This window comes from Ranitomeya variabilis, chromosome 4, assembly GCF_051348905.1.
Source record: "Ranitomeya variabilis isolate aRanVar5 chromosome 4, aRanVar5.hap1, whole genome shotgun sequence".
Lineage (NCBI taxonomy): Eukaryota > Metazoa > Chordata > Amphibia > Anura > Dendrobatidae > Ranitomeya > Ranitomeya variabilis.
The window spans coordinates 458483111-458504554 of record NC_135235.1 but is presented as its reverse complement, the minus strand read 5'-3'; the positions used below and the strand labels follow the sequence as shown (position 1 = coordinate 458504554).

General features: G+C 47.2%; 1 protein-coding gene across 4 annotated transcripts in view; it reads left to right on the top strand.

Annotated features, from left to right (window-relative positions):
* Window positions 1-21182, top strand: part of CDK5RAP1 (CDK5RAP1 mitochondrial tRNA methylthiotransferase) — an 84853-nt gene extending 63671 nt beyond the window's left edge. For all 4 annotated transcript variants that reach the window (XM_077251629.1, XM_077251630.1, XM_077251632.1 and 1 more), the window contains 4 exons: window positions 17213-17343; window positions 17418-17567; window positions 19230-19370; window positions 20505-21182. In XM_077251629.1, coding sequence (XP_077107744.1) covers window positions 17213-17343; window positions 17418-17567; window positions 19230-19370; window positions 20505-20585 — 503 coding nt within the window. In that variant the 3' untranslated portion in view covers window positions 20586-21182. The remainder of the gene's footprint in view (window positions 1-17212; window positions 17344-17417; window positions 17568-19229; window positions 19371-20504) is intronic.
* The last annotated feature ends 262 nt before the right edge of the window (window positions 21183-21444 follow it).

The following is a 21444-nucleotide window of genomic DNA, read 5'->3' as shown; positions in this document are numbered from 1 at the left end:
AGTACTGCCCCATCGTGTGGCTTGATCAATAATTGCCCCTTTTCCAGCACGTCTCTTCAAAATTGAGTCAACTTTAGGGGTTCTGGCAACAGTAGCCAATTTTCTCACCTAGCCAATCAGTGCAGCAGCATGTCCTTCTTGCAGACTGTCTCTTAGGTAACGCTCACATTTGCCTTGTTGGGCGCAGCGTCGTCGACGGATACTGACGCATGCGTCATGGGCCCCTATCTTTAACATGGGGGGCGCATGGACATGCGCCGGTATGCGTTGTCAAGCGTTTTGTGATGCATGGGTCATTTGGGCGCAACAGTCAGGGAGCAGCCGACGCTACATGATGCAGTTTTTTCTGCGGCAAATTTCATGTTAACGTCGAACGCATGCGTCACAAAACGATGCGTTGTGTATGCGTTATGCGTTTCGTCTACGACGCTGCGCCCAACAACGCAAATGTGAACGTAGCCTTATAGCCAGCTGTAGCGTATGCGCAACACAGCGCATGTGATGAATGAAAGAACGTATTGACACAGTTTCAACAAGATCATCTAAACTATTATGTTGCTGTTCATCTGAAGCAACTTCAGTTTGCTTCTCAGTTACAATACTGTGTTCCTCTATTTCAAACATTTCTGTGTCTGTGGACCCAGAATGTTCTTCTAGCTGCTGGTCACAATCATTACTCTCATTCATTAGCTTAATAGTACTTATCATATTTGAAGCATTGTCAGTTACGAGAGAAAGAACTTGCTCTTTTTTAAGTTCATAGTCTTGCAGAACCTTTTCCACCAAGACCTGGAGAAACTCACTGGTGTGATGAGCTTTGGTGTCTTTTACTGCCAATGTCTTGGTAACTATTTCATTTTTGTCACAAACAAATCGGACATTGATGGCAAAATAGTTCACTCTGTGACGTGTGCAGGCATCCATCTTAAGAAACGGAAAGTGTCCCTTGAGAGTTTTTTTAAGTTCTTCCTTTTGTTTAAAAGCTTCTTCGATAACTAATTTTCTAATACTCTCTCTCTCTCCAGAGAAACACCAAGCTTGCGGGCCATTTCCCCATTCAGACACATAAAAGCTGGTCGTGAAAATAATGAAATAGGCACACTATCCTTTACAACAATCTCTATGATCTGTTTTTTAAATGTATCTACTGTCATTGTCACAGTAACTTTGTCACTGATAAAATATCTTGCAATTGATGGCTGCAAAGTTCTCTGCTCCTTTGTTTGGCTGGAAGAGCTGGGCATTGGTTCATTGGTTTGGATGCAGTCTTTCTCATCCACTGCTTTCAGTACTTCTGGATAAAAGCGCTGTAAATGTCTCTTTAGATTAGAAGCTCTGGTAGGAGCATTTTTATCTTTGCCTGAATATGCACTGATCTTGGCTTCACAGCATTTGTTTTCGTCTGGATCATTTGTTATACACTGACAGACATAATGTTTTCTATCTTGAGTGATGGTGAAATGTTCAAATACAGCTAATTTAATGTGACGCTTCTTTGACATTCTCAAGTTTTTAATTCTGCATTCACAATCCAAATGACAATTGTTTTTCCTAAAAACAATTGTACAAAATTATTGCCAGGTCGTACAACTGTTATAGTGGTCAGTAATACTGTTATTCCTCATGTACTCACAGTTAACTGATGCAAAGTTTGTTGAAAGGATAATACTTCTTACAGTCTTCCTTTTCTGAGTAGCAGCTGTGAGATGCTTGGAAGACGCACACCTAGTAAACATCTAGTCTAGAGGAGGAGCTTTACTACTGAGAATTTGCAACACATTTTCACTTCCAGTTTCATACATTGTAAGTAGGGGGTTGGGGCAGCATGAGGTTAACCAAGTATAAGATTAGATAAGGGCAGTGGAGAACAGTGACACACAAGAAGTAAGAAATGTCTCTATCTCCAGCAGAACTGCTTATCACTGTTGTTCATAGTTTGGTAGAACATATATATTTGAGTAACATTTATAAAATTCATATGAAAGTTCAATTATGAAATATTAATACATTTTTTTTAAAGCTGGAGTTGGAGTCGGTACATTTCTACCGACTCCGACTCCAACCAAAACTAACTCCGACTCCACGACTCCGACTCCACAGCCCTGTGCTGGAATAACTGCCTGATTGTTAGAAGTTCTTTCATATAAGAACACCTATCAAGTGGCCTCTTTACAGGTAACCTGCCATGTCAAATACTTTGTCAATTTGCACTCTTGGCCCAGTGCTGGCTTCCCACCACTGCAGCAGTGACTTAAAAATTATGGTTGTGGCGCTTGAAAGGAGGGGAAGAAAAATGAAAATGCAAAAATAATTATGGAATTATCCACTTCCAGGAAAGTGGGCCACAATCTGTGTAAAATTCCAAAAATAACAAATTCAACAGGTCCTTAACCTAATTGGGGCCAACATCAGCACCCCATCACTGCTATGTGTTTTGTATGAAGTGATGACTTCACTTCAAGCGCGCACATCACTGCTCAGGCCAGGTATTGACCATGCTGTCAACTTTGGCGCTGCTGCCAAGCTCAGTGACTGGCAAGTGCAGTACAGCACGTTGTTAACTTGAAGTCACCACTGCAGCCAAAACACACAGAACCGGAGCAGCAGCACGGAATTGGTGATGGACCTAGGAAGAGTGAGGACCTGCTGACTAGTTTGGGGTCTACTTTCCTGAAAGTGGATAACTCCTTGAATGAAGTTATCATTTCTGTTGCTTCATTGGGGGACACAGGTGTGTGCTGCTGCTGCTGCCACTAGGGGGCTAAAACTATGCAAAAAAAAAAAAAAAGGATTAGCTCCTTCCCAGCAGTGTACACCCACAAACTGGCAGGAAGCTAATCAGTTTTAGATTGGTGTCAGTAGGAGGCAGGCATGGGTCTTTCCCAGATCCATATTTACCATTTTAGGTTTTGTTGTTTCCTTTTAATGTTTTTCCCTTGTTCCTCCAGATTCTACTGGAAGGGAAACAGAGTGGAATATGTCACACTGTCACCCCACATAGAGATGAAAAGCATAGAGTGGACTATGTCACACTGTATCCTCTCCAGTCGATTTGGCAGGAACCTAACCCCTAACACATGACCAGGATAACGGTCCTTACCCCCCCCTTCTTCGGCACGCTTGCCCCTCAGAACTAGATGGTGCCTGGAGAGAAGATCGTCCACTATCCCAGGAGTCCCCAGTAGAAGTTCTTGATAGACGTCTGCAATATTCTTCATCCTCAAGCATAGCTGGAGTCATCTTCAGGGATGTTGAGGTACCCCTTTCTTTATCGCTTCATTGGGGGACACAGGACAACCATGGGTGTATGCTGCTGCTGCTAGGAGGCTGACACTATGCAAAAAAAAGGAAAAGGCGTAGCTCCTCCCGGCAGTATACACCCACCGACAGGCACCAAGCACCTCAGTTTGTGCTTAGTGTCTGTAGGAGGCGGACCTGGATCTTCAGATCCGCTGCTAATCTTGATTCCTTTACAGGTTTTGTTGTTTTTATTAACGTTTTTGGCTTTTATTTTTCAGATACAGCATTCAGGGATTCAGGGTGCAATCTTCCACCCTGCCTCCCCAGGAGGGTGGCTGAGCAAGCAGTGTGGTGTCGTCCGCATCGCAGCTCTCAGACCGCTGGCAGGACATTATCCCCTGTCACCCTCCCAGGTGCTCCAGGGTCTTTATGGTGGCGGTCCTTGCCAAACAGTCCCCCTCACCCCTCTCCTCGGAGAGGGCTGAGAGGAAGACAGTGGTCACCAGCGGTGACCCTCCCCCTTGTTTTGGGGTCGAGGCCGTCTTCTGGACGAAGGATTCTGTTTCCAGCGACCCCTCTCTCATTGGGCCCCTGGTCGATCCTTTCTCCCTCTACCTGTGGAACCGGAACATGCAGGTACCAGCGCTTCAGCAGCCGCTCCCCCACAGCAGTATTTCCCTGTCTATATGTACAGCGCTTTCACACAGAGTCACGGACGGTTTTTACTTTCACTTTCACCGCTGCGGCCGGCCACGCCCCCTCCCCGGGCGTGCTTTTTCGGCACTCCTTTCCTCCACTCAGAGGGGCTTTTACATCCCGGGCACGCCCTTCACTTTCGGTGCGGCCCTATCAGGAGCCTTGGCTTATTCCTCTCAGTACAGCACCGCCCCTTCTTCTCCACTGGCACTTCCTGCTTCAGCAGCTCCGTGCACAGGAGACATCGTGCTTTGGGGGACACGGACAACTCTGCTCTGTGGTGCGGTAGGATTGCAACGCTATATTGGCCCGTCCCTCGGTATTATCCATACCACTGTAGGCTCTTTAGTCTTTTCTGTAGTATAGTGCTGCAGAATATCCTTATGTCCAACTCTTCTGGAGCCTTCCTTACCAAACCTACCATAACTCACTACGCCTGTACTCGTTGTAAGATAAAGTGGTCTGTAGGCCAATCGTCGCCTCTCTGCCAGTCCTGCAGTCCTCCTGTCATGTCTGCCCGCAGGAAGCTTCCGAATCTCAGGATGGGGGTGCTCCCCCTCCCCCTGAGTGGGCCGTTGCTATCTCGCAGTCGGTCTCTGATTTGACTAAGGTATCTCAGTCCCTGGTCCAGGCGCTTGAACGTCTTCCACAGCCTCCTTCAGCCACCAGTGCTCTGACCGTCTTCCATGGCGAGTCGGCCGCACCTGACCCTGAACCACAGGGAGACAAATCTGCCAGCTTCTCTAGAAAGAGGACTCTGTCTGGCTCTTCGTCTGGTTCTCCAGGTCCCTCCGCAGCGCTCAAGCTGCTCTCCTCTTCCCCTCTTCTGAGGAGGACATTGGGTCTGATGTGGATTCCCAGTCAGGTTCTGACTCCGATTCAGACCAGGCTTCTAGCATGCAGGCTGTCGTAGATAGTCTTATTTCGGCTATATCGCTAACAACTAAAACAAGACGAGGTTTCCCCCCAGGATCCCTCTGTCTCCTTTAAGCGGGTGAAGCGTCCCTATCGCTCATTTCTTACCCATGAGGAGTTTGAGTCTACACTGTTTAAACACTGGGAGCATCCTGAAAAACATTTTTCGGGTAGAAAACATCTGGACGTGCTCTATTCCTTTAGCGCCGATCTTCTCTCCAAGTGGGCTGAATCTCCTAAGGTCGATCCTCCGATCTCCCGTCTTTCCTCCAAGACTGTTCTCTCCTTACCGGACGGCATCGGACAGACAAATTGAGGCGCTGGCCAAATTAGCTTTTGAGGCAACGGGTGCTTCCCTCTGCCCCAGCTTTGCTTCCACCTGGGTGGCTAAGGCCATATCTGCCTGGGCCAAGATTCTCCGCCGGGGCATTTTGGCTTCGGCCTCCCCTACCGAGCTGGCTGACCTCGCAGACCAGATTAACCACGCAGGGAAATACCTTCTCACTGCCTCCTTAGATGCAGCAGCCTGTTCAGCCAGGGCAAGCAGCAACATTGTCGCTATTCGCCGCATTCTTTGGCTCAAAGCATGGAATGCAGATGCTACTTCCAAAAAGTCTCTCACCAACTTGGCGTTTCAAGGTTCCAGGCTTTTTGGCGCTCGTCTGGATCAAATTATCTCAGACGCAACTGGGGGCAAGAGTACCTCTCTCCCCAGTCCAAGCCAAAACGCTTTAACCCAAAGGGCCCTCGAACATTTCGCCCCTTTCGTCCGTTTGCAGCCTCAGATTCCTCTTCGCAACAAGAGCGACCCACTACCACGGGTGAACGTAGAAAACCCTCTTACAAGCCAGCTCCCATGTGGAGATCCAGGGCTCCACCTTCCAGGTCTTCCGGACCTCGTTCCAACAGATACCGTTCCAAGTGACGGGTCGCCCTCACCTGGGAGTCTTTCCAGGGTGGGAGGCAGGCTTCTTCTCTTCAAAGACACCTGGCTGTCAGTGATCAGCGACGCCTGGGTCAGAGAGATTATTACCTCCGGGTACAAGATCGAATTTTCTACACTCCCGGAAAATTTCTTCTTTCTCTCTCGCCCCCTAAAGCAACCGTCCCATTTACCCGGCTTGCTTCAGGCCTTAACGTCTCTGGTCGCCGCCGGAGTCGTAGTTCCCGTTCCTTCAGAAGAACGTTTTTCCGGGTTCTACTCGAACCTTTTTGTAGTCCCAAAGAAGGACGGGTCTCTCCGCCCTATCCTGGATTTGAAGCTTCTGAACCGCCACGTCCGACCTCGCCACTTCAGAATGGAATCCCTGCGGTCAGTGATCGCCGCCATGGAACCCGGGGAGTTCCTCTGCTTGGTCGACATCCAAGATGCGTACCTTCATGTCCCCATCTGCGTACGGCATCAGAGATTCCTTCGGTTTGCTATCGGGGACAATCATTACCAATTCACGGCTCTCCCCTTCGGTTTAGCGTCTGCCCCCATGGTCTTCACCAAAATCATGGCGGCGGTCATGGCCCTCCTTCGTTCCAGGGGGATCCTCATTATCCCTTACCTGGACGATCTTGTTGATCAAGGGGTCCTCTCGTCTAGACTGTGCCCACAGTCTCCAGGTCTCTCTGGACACCCTGACCCGTCTCGGCTGGATTATCAACCGGACCAAGTCCTCTCTGATTCCGTCCCAACGACTGTCCTTCCTGGGCATGGTGTTCGACAGGAACTTAGCTCAGGTCTTCCTCCCAGAAGACAAGTTCTCAGTACTCCTCAAGGCGGTCCACCTTCTCAAACGCCCAGCCCCTCAGTCACTTCGTTTTTGCATGGGAGTCCTGGGAAAGATGGTGGCCTCCATGGAGGCTGTTCCTTTCGCCCAGTTCCACACCCGCCCCCTCCAACTATTCCTCCTATCCACCTGGAACAGGTCCTTGGATTCCCTGGACCGTCCCGTCCACCTTCCTCTCCAGGTCCGTCAGTCCCTAACCTGGTGGACGCTGTCCTCCTCTCTCCTGAGAGGAAGATCATTTCTCACCCTTCAGTGGCAGGTCATCACCACTGATGCCAGCCTTCTAGGGTGGGGAGCAGTCTTCCGACAACACACGGCCCAGGGCCGTTGGACCACTCAGGAAGCTCTCCTTCCCATCAACCTTCTGGAGATCAGGGCAATCTTCCTCGCGTTAATCCGCTGGCAGTCTCTTCTATCGAATCTTCCCATCCGCATCCAGTCGGACAACGCCACGGCCGTAGCGTACTTAAACCACCAGGGCGGGACTCACAGCGGCCAAGTAATGGCAGAAGTGGCAAAGATTCTTCGGTGGGCGGAACGCCACGTTCCGGCAATATCAGCCGTTCATATCCCCGGGGTCGAAAACTGGGCAGCCGACTTTCTCAGTCGCCAGGGCCTAGCAGCGGGCGAGTGGTCTCTCCACCCCGCAGTCTTCAATCAAATTTGCCTTCGCTGGGGTACGCCAGACGTCGATCTTATGGCGTCCCGGATGAACCACAAGGTTCCTCAGTTTGTCGCCAGGTCCCGGGATCCTCTTGCCGTCGGCCACGACGCCCTGGTAATTCCATGGTCCCAGTTTCAGTTTCCCTCCCTGTTCCCACCCCTCCCCTTGATTCCAAGGGTGGTAGAGAAGATCAAGTTGGAAGGGAAGGGATTCCAGTCATACTGATAGCGCCGGACTGGCCAAGGCGGCCGTGGTACGCCGAGCTCATAAACATGCTCGCGGACACTCCTTGGAGACTCCCGGATCGGCCAGACCTCCTCTCGCAGGGATGGCATGGCCGTTGAGGCTGCAGTCTTGAAAAACTCTTCTCTCTTCCCAGGTCATACAGACCATGGTCAGAGCCAGAAAACTGGCTTCTTCCCGTATCTACCACAGGTACTGGAAAGCGTTCTTTCGGTGGTGTGAAACCAATGAAGTTTTTCCAATGTCCTTTTCTCTTACGGATCTTCTTGGTTTCCTACAGTCTGGTCTCGATTCGGGCTTATCCCTCAGCACACTCCCTTCCTGATTCTTCATCAGGATAAGGTCGTTCTTCGACCGGTTCCCGAGTTCCTTCCCAAGGTGGTCTCGGCCTTCCACATCAACGAAGACATTGTCCTTCCATCATTTTGTCCTTCTCCGGCTCATCCTTTGGAGAAGTCCCTTCACAAGCTTGACGTGGTCAGGGCCATTCGGGTCTATCTTTCTAGAATCGCTCCTTTCCAACAATCCGATTCTCTCCTTGTCGTTTCTGAGGGTCGTCGGAAGGCCTCTCAAGCGTCTAAATCCACCATTTCGCGCTGGATTCGCTCAGCAATTTCAGAATCGTACCGTGTTCATGAGGCACGTCCTCCTCCGGGGGTGCGAGCTCACTCCACCAGAGCTGTCGGAGCTTCTTGGGCTATTCACCACCAGGCCTCCGCCTTACAAGTTTGCAAGGCCGCAACCTGGTCGTCTTTGCACACGTTTACGAGGTTCTATCGGGTTCATACCCAAGCCTCGTCCGATGCAGGTCTTGGTAGGAAGGTACTGCAGGCGGCGGTCGCACACCGGCCGACCTGAGACCTTTTCTCATTTCCTTTCTACCCACCCTTTTCCGGGACTGCTTTTGGACGTCCCATGGTTGTCCTGTGTCCCCCAATGAAGCAATAAAGAAAGAGGGATTTTTGGTACTTACCGTAAAATCTTTCTTGGAGCCTTCATTGGGGGACACGGCACCCTCCCTACTGGTTTGTTCTGGTACCGTGTTTGGGGCCTGGAGACCCTAGTTGAGTTGGTACTTTTACTGTTATGAGTTCTGTCGCTTCTCCTACTGCTTTTTGCACTAACTGAGGTGCTTGGTGCCTGTTGGTGGGTGTATACTGGTGGGAGGAGCTACACCTTTTCCTTTTTTTGCATAGTGTCAGCCTCCTAGCAGCAGCAGCATACACCCATGGTTGTCCTGTGTCCCCCAATGAAGGCTCCAAGAAAGAGATTTTACGGTAAGTACCAAAAATCCCTCTTTTCCCGGACCAGGTATCCCGGGCAGTGGTAGCGCTGGCCTCCTTCTTCTTACCTCCCAGGCAAAAGTCGCGTCACTACATGCCAATTCCCACCCCTCCCTCTTCTTTTCTACTTTAGGTCCCGGTCTAGCTGCTCTGGACAGCTACACCCCTTTTTCTTCTCTAATGAGCGGCTCGCTGTCTCTCCTCGTGCCTTTCTCTGCTCCGCCTTCTTTTTCTCCCATTCTTTGCCCTCTACCCAACGGCTTTGCATGAGAAAACGCGTGACCTTCCCCCTTCGGAAGCAATTTTACCTTTGTGGAACCCTCAGGAGGGTTTATTTCCTGTAGGGCTACACGCAGCTAGTCACTCAGGATTCCTCCGGGACACAGGGACCCTACTGCGCACACAGCCGGGCTCCAGCAGACCACAATCCTCACCATCCAAACTGGATAAGCTCTGTCCTAGCTGGCGTGGCACCCTCCCCCTCAGCAGCATCGCCTCCTGGCTTCTCACTCTCATGGCATGCTTAGCCTTGTGCCCTTCTTTTGCCACCACATGGGTGTCAAAGTCGGTGTTGACCTAGGCTAAAAAAATTCCGTCACGTTATCCTTGCGTGGGCTCCTTCCGATGATCTGGCTGACCAAATCGCCTAGGTCGGTTAAATACCATCTTTCAGCTTCCCTGGACACCCTCTACTGTCCACACAGGCTTCCAGCAAACTGGTTGCCATTCGCAATGTCATTTGGCTCAAGGCATGGCATGTAGATTTAGCATCTAAGAAATCCACCCCCCTATTCATGGTTCCCGCTTGTTTGGATACAAATTTGATCAAATCATAATGGAGCTCTCAGGGGGAAAGGGCTCACTGCTCCCGCAACCCATGCCAAGACGACATCCCATCAGACAAAGAACAGTACCTTTTTGACAATTTTCCTCAAGGGAAGGTTTGACCTGTCAAGAGAAGCACCACAGGAAAGAAGGTGAGTCTCTTTTAAACCAGCTCCCTTCTAGTGACCGTGCAGTACCCAGAGCAGGTCCTCCAGGGCCAGGTCCAACAGATTCTTCTCCTCATGATGGGTCATTCCCACCTGGGAATCCTCTCAGGGTGGGCGGACGTCTCCTCTTTCAGGACGAATGGCTCGCTGCGTTCGACGATGCCTGGGTCAGAGAGGTACTCTCTTCCGGATAGAAAATAGAATTCTCTTCTCTGCCCCACGACCACTTCTTCGAATCCCCTCCCTTGTTCCAGGTTTCTTCAAGGCCATCACGTCTCTCCTTCAAAGGGGTATCCTTATTCTCGTTCATCCATGAGAGCTGTTCACAGGTTTCTATTCCTATTTTTTCATAGTTCCCAAGAAAGATGGCTCTGTCCGACCCATCCTGGACCTCAAATTAGTGAACAAGTGGGTCCGTATATGCCACTTCCGAATGGAGTCCCCCACCCATACGATAATATCTTCCATAGAACCCCAGGAATTCCATTTTTGGATGGACATTTAGGACACCTATTATGATGTCCCCACCTTCCTGGGATATACTTATAGTCTCGTCCTGCCATCTAAACAAGGAAATTGTCTTCACCTCTTTCTGTCCGGCACCCTCCCATCCTCTGGGACAGTCCCACAACAATCTGGACCTCAACAGAGTGATTTGCGTCTATATCTTCAGGCCAGCCTCAATCCAGTGTGGTGATTCCTTTTTTATCATCCCCGATCTACTATTGCTTGTTGGATCTTGTCCGCTATTATGGAAGCGTATCAAACAAAGAACAGAACACCTCCTCCGGGGTTACAGCCATCTCAACCCTGGCATTGGGAGCCTCCTGGGCCATTTTTCACCCTGCCTCCATTTTACAGAACTGCAAGGTGGCTACATGGTCTTTAGTAAACCCGTTCTCCAAGTTTTTCAAACTTCATACCTATGCCTCAGCAGATGCCATCTTTGGTAGGAGGATATTGCAAGCACTAATTGTTCAGCCTCCTACCTGAAGGAAATGTGTTCAGTTATTTTTCCTCTGGTCCCTTTACCCTCTTTCCCACCCTTGGGACTGCTTTTGGACCTCTCATGGTTTCCTGTGTTCCCCAATGAAGCAATAGAGAAAAAGAGGATTCTGGGTACTCGCCATAAAATCTTTCTTGGTGTCTTCATTAGACATTTGTGCTCGAGAGTTTTTATGCTTTACAGGTTGGTTCTATTGCTTTTTCAGTAACTGATTTAAATTTGTGCCAGTTCGTGGGTGTACACTGCGGAGGAGGAGCCAGTCTTTTAATTTTTTTTTTCTGCATAGTGTCAGCCACCTAATGACAGTAGTCACACTCATGGTTACCTGCGTCCTCCAATGAAGGCTCTGAAAAAGCGATATTGCTGTGAGTACCCAAAATTCTCTTTTTTCATTTTCATTTTTTTCTCCCCTTCTTCCAAGAGACAAAACTTTATTTTTCCTTCGAGTCTACACAGCTGGAAGTTATGTAGTTATGAATTACATAATTCATTTTACCATATAATGTGCTAAAAAATGTGAAAAAATTCAGAGTGAGGTCAAATGGTGAAAAAATGCAATTCTTGTTTCAGTTTCATTGACCTGACATTATGATTCCTCAGTTCGGTACAGTCACTGAGATACCAAGGATGTTTTCAGCATGCTGTAGTTTGTCATGGTAGAATTTTAACCCCTTTCCAACATCGGGCGTAATAGTATGCCTATGTCGGACACCCTCCCTTTTGAACAGCTGACATGATGGAATCGCGATTCACCCACGGCTAGTAGCCCGTTAAATGCCGCTGTCAAACGCTGACAGCGACATTTAACATGTGCTTCTGGCAAACATGCCGGATATCTGCCCACTGGTGATCCCCATCACGTGATCGCGGGTCACCGATGGGTTGGCATGGCAACTAGAGGTCTCCTGGAATATTAATTTCTCTTATAGTACGCACAGTTACAGCCGCCAGCTTCCAGCAGCAGCCGGGCTATCACGGGTGCCAGCTCATTAAGGTAATGAATATTCACCTCCACTCCCATAAGCGTGGAGAGAGATGAATATTCATTACATTAATGACCGGGGACACGTGATAACTCTGCCAGAAAAGCTGCTGGCACTGGAACGAGATGCAGCAAGAGCATGCAGGGAAGGTAAGTAGGATGTGTTTTTTTGTTTTTTTTTTATAGGGATGGGGAGCCATGCATACAAGGACAGGGACGGGGAGCCATGCATACAAGTATGGGGATGGGGAGCCATGCATACAAGGACGGGAATGGGGAGCCATGCATAAAAGGATGGGGAGCCAAGCATACAGGGATGGGGAGCCATGCATACAGGGATGGGGAGCCAATAGTTGTTGCCTTCTAACCAAGCTGCTTGCCTATTGTCCTGTAGCCCATCCCAGCCTTGTGCAGGTCTACAATTATGTCCCTGTTGTCCTTAGACAGCTCTTTGGTATTTGCCATGGTGGAGAGGTTGAAGTGTGATTGAGTGTCTTTTATACATGTAATGAGTTCAAATAGGTGCAATTAATGCAGGTAATGAGCATAATAGTAGGAGGGCTTCTTAAAGAAAAACTTACAGGTCTTTAAGAGACAAAATTCTTGCTGGTTAGTAGGTGATCAAATACTTATTTCATGCAATAAAATGCAATTTAATTATTTAAAGGGAACCTGTCACCCCCCCCCGCCCCCCCCCAGGCGTTTTTAACTAAAAGAGCCACCTTGTGCAGCAGTAATGCTGCATTCTGACAAGGTGGCTCTTTTAGTTCTGGGTGCTGTAACTGCCGAAATAATTAGTTTTGTAGTTTGTCCTAAATACCTTTTCTTCAGTCAAGGAGGCAGGCCTTTCCCCCCTGCTGCAGACGCCACACAGCCGTCACTCAAATCTTCTTGGCGCCAGGCGCCGCCTCCTCACCGCTGTTTTGAAATGAGCTGGCGCCTGTGCTCTTTTCTCCTGCCTTGGGCAGGCGCAGCGAGCGCTGCCCGTCCTCTGTCCTCATATGCAGTCTAGTTGACTGCGCCTGTGCGGCCGCCCTGCCTGTGAATCCCAGCCCCGCAATGTGAATAAATCAGAAGACACTGCGGGGCTGGGATTCACAGGCAGGGCGGCCGCACAGGGGCAGTCAGCTGGACTGCATATGAGGACAGACGGGCAGCGCTCACTGCGCCTGCCCAAGGCAGGAGAAAAGAGCGCAGGTGCCGGATCATTTCAAAACAGCTGTGAGGAGGCGGCGCCCGGCGCCAAGAGGATTTGAGTGATGGCTGTGTGGCGTCTGCAGCAGGGGGGGAAACGCCTGCCTCCTTGACTGAAGAAAAGGTATTTAGGACAAATTACAAAACTGATTATTTCGGCAGTTACAGCACCCTGAACTAAAAGCTCTTTTAGTTAAAAATGCCTGGGGGGAGGTGACAGGTTCCCTTTAAAGGGAACTTGTCACCCCCCCAGGCGTTTGTAACTATAAGAGCCACCTTGTGCAGTACTAATGCTGCATTCTGACAAGGTGGCTCTTTTAGTTCGGGTCCCTGGCACTGCTGCAATAATCGCTTTTGAAGTTTGTCCCTCATACCTGTGAAATCGTCCTGATGGCAGGTCTTTCCCCTCTAATCCAGACGCCTCCCAGCTGTCACTCATGGCCTCTGCGCGCCAGGCGCCGCCTCCTCTTCTTCATTAGCGTCGCCGGTGCCTGCACTGTAAGTTCGAAGGGCACCGCAACTGCGCATGCCCGAAAAAAAAATAAATAAAAAAACAACAGCGCAGGCGCCGGGGACGCTAATGAAGGAAGAGGAGGCGTCGCCCGGCGCGCAGAGGCCATGAGTGACGTCTGGGAGGCGTCTGGATTAGGGGGGAAAGACCTGCCCCCGGGACGATTTCACAGGCATGAGGGACAAACTTCAAAAGCGATTATTGCAGCAGTGCCAGGGCCCCGAACTAAAAGAGCCACCTTGTCAGAATGCAGCATTAGTGCTGCACAAGGTGGCTCTTTTAGTTACAAATGCCTGGGGGGTGACAGGTTCCTTTTAAAAATCATCCAATGTGTTTTTCTGGTTTTTATATTTCGTTTCTGTCTCTCACAGTTGACGTGTACTTAAGTTACAAATTACAGATATCTCCATGTATGTTCCCCATCCTGGTATTTATCTCCCATTCTGGTATATGTCCCCCGTTCTATCGCTGTTCTATAATGCACATATAAAAATAAATTATTCTGCTCACTTTCCCTCCAGTTCCCCGCCACGCAGTGTCCTCGTCTGAAGCCGACGGCTGACTTTAGCGCGCAAGCGATGGGAGCGCATGACGTCACTGCCATGCGCCCCTAGTCACTTGCAGACCGACGTCAGCTGCTGGCCTCTGATTGTCCAGCAGCAGGTATTACAGCGCACGGACCCAGAGGGTCTCTCCACTGCAGTACACTTCAGCTGAGGAAGCACATCCAGTTGTGTTGGCTTCCGGTGGCCACCCGCATGGGCCTAGTTGCAACCTCTGCGACCGTGACTGTTACACCCTTGCTAGTTTTGCAGTGTTACCTGAGCAATAATGGATAAGGGTAATCATATTTAAGGAGTTTGTTTCAACTTATTAAATTGTTAGAATTTCAAAGTGCATGTAAAAAGAAGCAACTTTGCAATTTACCTCTTATTAAAAATTCTCTTTTCTCAAAAACAGATCGACTTTCAATTTTAGTGTTTACTGCTCATCGCCTAGTTTACCGACCACCTCTGTGATCTTTCTGGTTACTGGTTTCCTAGGCAAGGAGAACAGTAGTTACAAGCTGCTGCAGTCCAAATGATAACAGGCACTCCCACCATAAGAAATCTTTTTTTTTTTCTGTGTCAATGGTTATAAGCAACAGCAATGCTTTGCACATTGGCATTAAAAAGCAAATGGCAGGAGAAGAACACCTATCAAGCCTTCAGGACCAAAGGACCACGTAGGTCAGAAACGGGATGCCTGAAGTGAAGACACAATATGTGTTCTTCTCCTGCCCATTAGTTTTCAGTGCTGTTAAGTGAAGCATTGCTGCTGTTTTTAACCTTCAACACAATAAAGGATTTTTTATGAAAATATGAGTGCCAGTTATCGTTCAAACTGTTTTTTCTATTTGACAATTTTTGGACCTGTACCGGTGCAGGTGAGCTGATTGTTACCATTTGTTCTTGTTACCAGCTCATATAAGCTCATTAACTAAGCACCTCATGTTCAATAATATAATCTTTTGCCTGGTAACATTAGATCAATGTATGATTTTTTGGGGGTGCTGTCCATACTCTGTTTTTAGCGTAATGCATGCCCTGTCCTCTTTCTTGGTCCAGCACTCCTATTTGGCACAGGTGATTTTAAATTTGCAGTAGACTGCAAAAGGTGGTGCAGCCTATTTCTGCTCTCATTTGAGAGCTTGAGGAAGGCGAGTTTCAATGCTCCTTTCACTTGGTGTTGGTGCTGCCATAGGCATTGTTGCTGTGATTTTGTGCTTATAGCACGGTGCGGTCTGGATTCATGGGGATTCAGTCCTGCAGCATGGTCGCTGTGAGGCACCATGCCGCCCACTCTGCTGGTGCATTGTCGCTGCAATGGTACAGAGTTGCTCCTTTTAGGCAATAAAAGTTAGGACCCACTGAGAGGTTTGCCGTGACGTGGCAGTGGGCTTCATACAGTCTGATCAGAATGTTAAACTAAGAACCTCATGTTCAGTTATATATATGTTTGTCTAGCAGCTTTACATCAATGTATGATTTTTGGAGGTGTGTTTCATGCTCTTTTATTAGCATCATATAAGCTTGCAAGTTGCAAACCTGAAAGCTCAGCTTTGAAGCTGCCATATTACAGGATCCAGCCAACTTCAGTGCCGGTGTGCTTCTCTAATGCTGCAGAGGCAAAATTACTTCTGCTTGCAGCATCGGTGAAGTGCGACGTTTGGGCCACAAGTGCAAAGGTAGCATTGGTCAGAACAGTCAGTCATCAAGGGTGCACCACCCTCATCATGCGGTAAGCTGGCAGGCTGGGGAGCGGTGTGATCCAGGAAGATCGAAGAGTAGACAATCCCTCTATTAGTTCAAGTATAATTGTATTAACCCCTTTCTGCCAGCGACGGATTAGTACGTCAGCTGGCATAACCCCCGCTTTGAGGTGGGCTTCGGCGGTGAGCCCACATCAAAGCCGCGACATGTCAGCTGTTTTGTACAGCTGACATGTGCGCGCAATGAGCGCAAGCGGAATCGCGATCCGCCCGCGCCCATTAACTAGTTAAATGCCGCTGTCAAACGCTGACAGCGGCCTTTAACTAGCGCTCCCGGCTGCGCAGCCGGAAGTGCTCGCACCGCTGACCCCCGTCACATGATCGGGGGTCATCGGTGCATTGCCATAACAACCAGAGGTCTCCTTGAGATCTCTATGGTTGTTGATGGCCGATTGCTTTGAGCGCCACCCTGTAGTCAGCGTTCAAAGCAACCCTGCATTTCTGCTACAGAGGTGATCTGTGCTTCACCTCTATGTAGCAGAGACGACCGTGTAGTGCATGCTTCTAGCCTCCTATGGAGGCTATTGAAGCATGCCAAAATAAAAAAAAAAAAAGTGTTTAAAAATATAAAAATATATATATATATATATATATATATATATATATATATATATATATATATATATATATATATATATATAAAAGTTCAAATCACCCCCCTTTCGCCCCAATCAAAATAAAACAATAAAAAAAAAAAACCTACACATATTTGGTATCGCTGCGTTCAGAATCGTCAGATCTATCAATAAAAACAAAGGATTAACCTGATCGCTAAATGGCGTAGCGAGAAAAAAAATCAAAACACCAAAATTATGTTTTTTTGGTCGCCGCAACATTGCATTAAAATGCAATAACGGGCGATCAAAAGAACGTATCTGCACCAAAATGGTATCATTAAAAACGCCAGCTCGGCACGCAAAAAAATAAGCCCTCACCCGACCCCAGATCACGAAAATTGGATACGCTACGGGTATCGGAAAATGGCGCAATTTTTTATTTTTTTTTTTAGCAAAATTTAGAATTTTTTTTCACCACTTAGATAAAAGAGAACCTAGTCATGTTTGGTGTCTATGAACTCGTAATGACCTGGAGAATCATAATGGCAGGTCAGTTTTAGCATTTGGTGAAACTAGCAAAAAAGCCAAACAAAAAACAAGTGTGAGATTGCACTTTTTTTGCAATTTCATCGCACTTGGAATTTTTTTTCCGTTTTCTGTTACACGGCATGGTAAAACCAATGGTATCACTCAAAAGTACATCTCATCCCGCAAAAAATAAGCCCTCACATGGCCATATTGATGGAAAAATAAAAAAGTTATGGCTCTGGGAAGGAGGAGAGCGAAAAACGAAAAAAGCTCCGGGGTGAAGGGGTTAATTGCATCTTTTGCCATTCATAGGAGTCAGTCTGAGCAGTGATTTTATTGCCGGCTTTTGTCAAGAAACTGAGGAAGACCACCTCCAAACGTTGTCGCTGTTACGTGAAGTATCCTACAATACAGCTTTCCTGTTTGCCTACAGCATGCGGAAGGTAACTTGGTGCATTTTTTATAGCATTTTGTGTTTATTTTTAAAAAACTTAACCCCCCCTTCCCTCTGAAACAGAAAACGCGAGCATTTCATCGTCTGAATGACGATGTCCCACCTGAAGTGAAGAAAAGGAGATTGGAAGAACTAATAACAGTCTTCAGAGAAGAGGCAGAAAAAGTCAGTCAAAAAGCCATAAGAAGTACCCAGCTAGTCCTTGTGGAAGGAGTGAGTATCTGTTATGTTGCCTTCATTACTTAAATGATGGTAAAGCCACTACTGTAAAATATGTGTATACTGGTGAGTCATGAGTAAGCTTCAATATCCATGTAAATCAGTGATCCCATAACAAATGTTTTTCAGTAGGCATTAAAGAGTTGGCACCAGGGTTATAGCCCCTATCAATTTGTAAGGGGGTAACTTATTGATCACCTCTTGGACTCCAACCACTGGGACTCCCAATGATTGTGAGAACGAGGCTCTATAGACCTGTCTGAATGGAGTGAAGGTTGAGCATGCACATCTCCCCTCCATTCATCGTCTATGAGACAGCATGTGATAGCAGAGTATAGTAGTTAGCAGGATGAAGTGATCTAGACATTAAATGGAACAGGTATGCATAAGCAATTTAAGGAGAGAGGAAACACACCTACGCATGCATATGAATAAATGGATTCTACTTTTCTTATCCAATTGAAATCCAACAGCAAAATTGCTAGCTCATGTGATTAAATTAATGAAAAAAGAAAAAAAAATGGTTTTAAATGAGTGGTTCTATGCATACCAGATGTTACAATTAAGACCGGTATATAGTCGAAATGCATAAAAATGATTTTTGCCAACCTCACTTGTTTCGTGGACTTTTTAGTAATGACAAAATAGCGATTGGAAGTGTTGTGTACTCGATCTCCAGTACTTTCAGATCATTCTCTGGACTGCTGGGGTCTTAGTGGTCAGAATCCAGTGATTAATAAGTTATATCTTATCCAATGTATATAAACTTGATACATGCCGTCTAAGCTCCCTGAGTCCATAAAAGAACAATTTGTAGCTAGCCATTATATTAAAGGGAACCTGTCACTAGGTTTGTCCCATATGAGATACAGCCACCACCTTTCAGTCCTCATATGCATCATACTAATATGCTGTGTATATGACCCGATCCGGCTTGTAACAAAAGAAAAAGACCTTTTTTTATACTCGCCTGGGTGGCGGTTGGGTCCTAGTGGTGTCGCTGCTCCTGGTCTGGCGCCTCCCTCCTTCTTTGAATGCCGTCCTCCTTCTTGCTTGCTGTGGATGATGAGTGCTACTTCATCCACACAGTGTTTTCCAGCATCGCACTCCTGCACATGTGTACTTCTCTGCCCTCACTAGGGAAGAGTAAAGTACTGCAAAGCGCATGCGCCGGGGCTCTTTGACTTTTCCCAGCGCACGCACACTGCCGTACTTTGCAGTACTTAGTACTAGGGCAGAGAAGTACGCCTGCGCAGGAGCGCAATGCTGGGGACCCTGTGTGGATGACATGGCACCTGTCAGCCACATAAAGCACAGAAGGAGGACAGCATCGAAAGAAGAAATGGATGCTGGACCAGGACCAGCGGATCCGACTGCCCCCCAGGTGAGTATAATAAAAGGTGTCTTTCATTTGTTACTAGCCAGATCATGGCATGTACACAGCATATTAGTATGCTGCATATGAGCGCTGAAAGCTGGTGGTTGTATCTCATAAGGGGCAAGCCTGGTGACAGGTTCCCTTTAAAGACGGAAAACGAATTAGCCGGTCCTCCCAGTTGGTAGCTAAACATTCAGCACCAGAATAAGTGCATGTACACTAATAGAGAAAAGTTAGTATTATTTACCGCTTTCCTTTTTTTTTTGTCTCTTCTTCAGCATAGTAAACGTTCATCCTCAGAGTTGTGTGGCAGGAATGATGGAAATACTAAAGTGGTCTTCCCTGATATTCCCATTACAAGTAATTCATTACTAGAGAGCAATGTCCGAGCCAGACCAGGGGACTATGTGTTGGTAGAGGTAAATTATTTGTACTTAATACTCGAGGTGAGAATATCTGTCTTCATGTTTGACTCTAAGGCTGTGTGCCCACGTTGCATTTTTTTATGTGTTTCTGCCGCTTTTTTTGCTGCAGCGGAAACGCATAAAAACGCATTCCCATGCAATCCTATGGGATTCTGCAGTTCCTGTGCCCATGCTGCGGATTTTCCCGCTGCGGAAGCGCATAGCGGTAAAATCTGCAGCATGTTCATTATTTCTGCGGAATCACGGCGATTCCGCAGCCATAGGATTGCATTGAAATGCTCACTTTACGCATGTGGCTATGCCCATCATGTGTAAAGTGAGTGCTTCATGTGTGGATGGTACACGGGTCTGGAGAAGAGGAGACTCTCCTCCAGGCCCTTGGGAACCATATTTCTGTAAAAAAAAATAATTAAAATAAAAAATAGGGATGTACTTACCATCTGAGGCCCCCGGAGTCCTCCCGGCTCTCAGCGGTGCATGCGGCGGCTTCCGTTCCCAGGGATGTATTCCACGAATCACCTGGAATGACATCGTAGTCACGCGACCGTGACGTCACAAAGGTCCCTCACGCAAAGCATCCCTGGGAACGGAATGTACCGGGAGCGCCGCTGAGGAGATCGGGGGCCGTCGGAATGAGAGAATAATCATATTTTTTATTTTTTTTATTTTTAATATTCTATCTTTTACTATTGATGTTGCATAGGCAGCATCAATAGTAAAAAGTTGGTCACACTTGTCAAACACTATGCTTGACAAGTGTGACCAACTTGTCAGTCCCTTTTCCAAGCTGCTTCAAATCACTTGGAAAACGCAAGCATTCTGCAAGCTGAAAACGCTTGCAAAACAATTGTCTTTTGCGGGGAAACGCATGCGTTTTACCCACGGTAGGGAGTTGCGGAAATGCTGCGGACATTTCCGCAGCATTTCTGCAATGTGGGCACATAGCCTAAAGCAGATTTGTGAGCTTAATATTTTGCTCTCTGCTTCATGTCTTTGTTCTTAGTTGTCGTGACACTATAAAATAATGCCTACTAGGTGTCCTGAAAAATATTATGATAATCACATAGTTAGTCTTGTGTATTCGAGAGGAAAATGCTCCGATGTAATGCTTGCATTTTTATGTTTCAGATCATTTCATCTAGTTCACAAAGCTTAAGGGGAAGACTACTTGGATTAGCTGATCTCCAGTCATCGCAAGCCTATTCTTGACTGTAAAGTTCTTATTCCATAGAAAAGTTCATTAGTTTGTCATTTACTCCACTTTCCCATAGTATTCTTGTCCAGCACATATTAAAATTCTTATTCATCCTTTGTAAGGTTAGGAATCTTTTTTTTTAAAGGGAATCTGTCACTAGGTTTTAGCCACCCCATCTGAGAGCAGAATGATATATTAGACCTTCATTGTAACGATGTGTCACTTACTAAGCTTCTTGTTGCAGTTTTGATAAGATCAGTTTTATCTGCTGTAGATCTTTAAGTTCTCTGTTTTCTGACTCCTGTATACACAATAGATAGCTGCTGAACCATCCTTCAACCGACAGCAAGAGCACCGCTGCCAGACATCTCTAGTGGCGGCTTATCTCACCAAGAACAAAAACATGGGCATGTCATATCTTTATCTCTCCCTACATCTGTCGGGGGAGAGTGGGGAAGCTCCCATGTACATATGATTGCTAGTTGAGCCCGCCAATATTGTGTACTTTATATGGAGGCCTTAAAGCGAGCCTGTCAGCAGGATTTTGTTAAGTAAACTATAGACACTGTAAGGTTGGTGATGTTGTACTGATTAAATTGACACCTGGGGTGAAGAAATCCGTCTTGTGGTTGTTATTTAATCTGTATTTGCAATTTTCAGTTAATGAGATTCTCGTGCTCCGGGGCCGCCTGTGGAGGGGTCTTTATGTGGTGCTCTGCTTACATATTCATCCTTATGACAGGTCACTGATCCTTCAGTGACCTGCCCCCTATTATACATATTGCATAAAATAGTGTTGATATTATTGTTCATTCTGTTGTTGATAATGCCTATAATAGTGTTGGCTATCGTGAGGCTTAGCAAAAAAGGTAC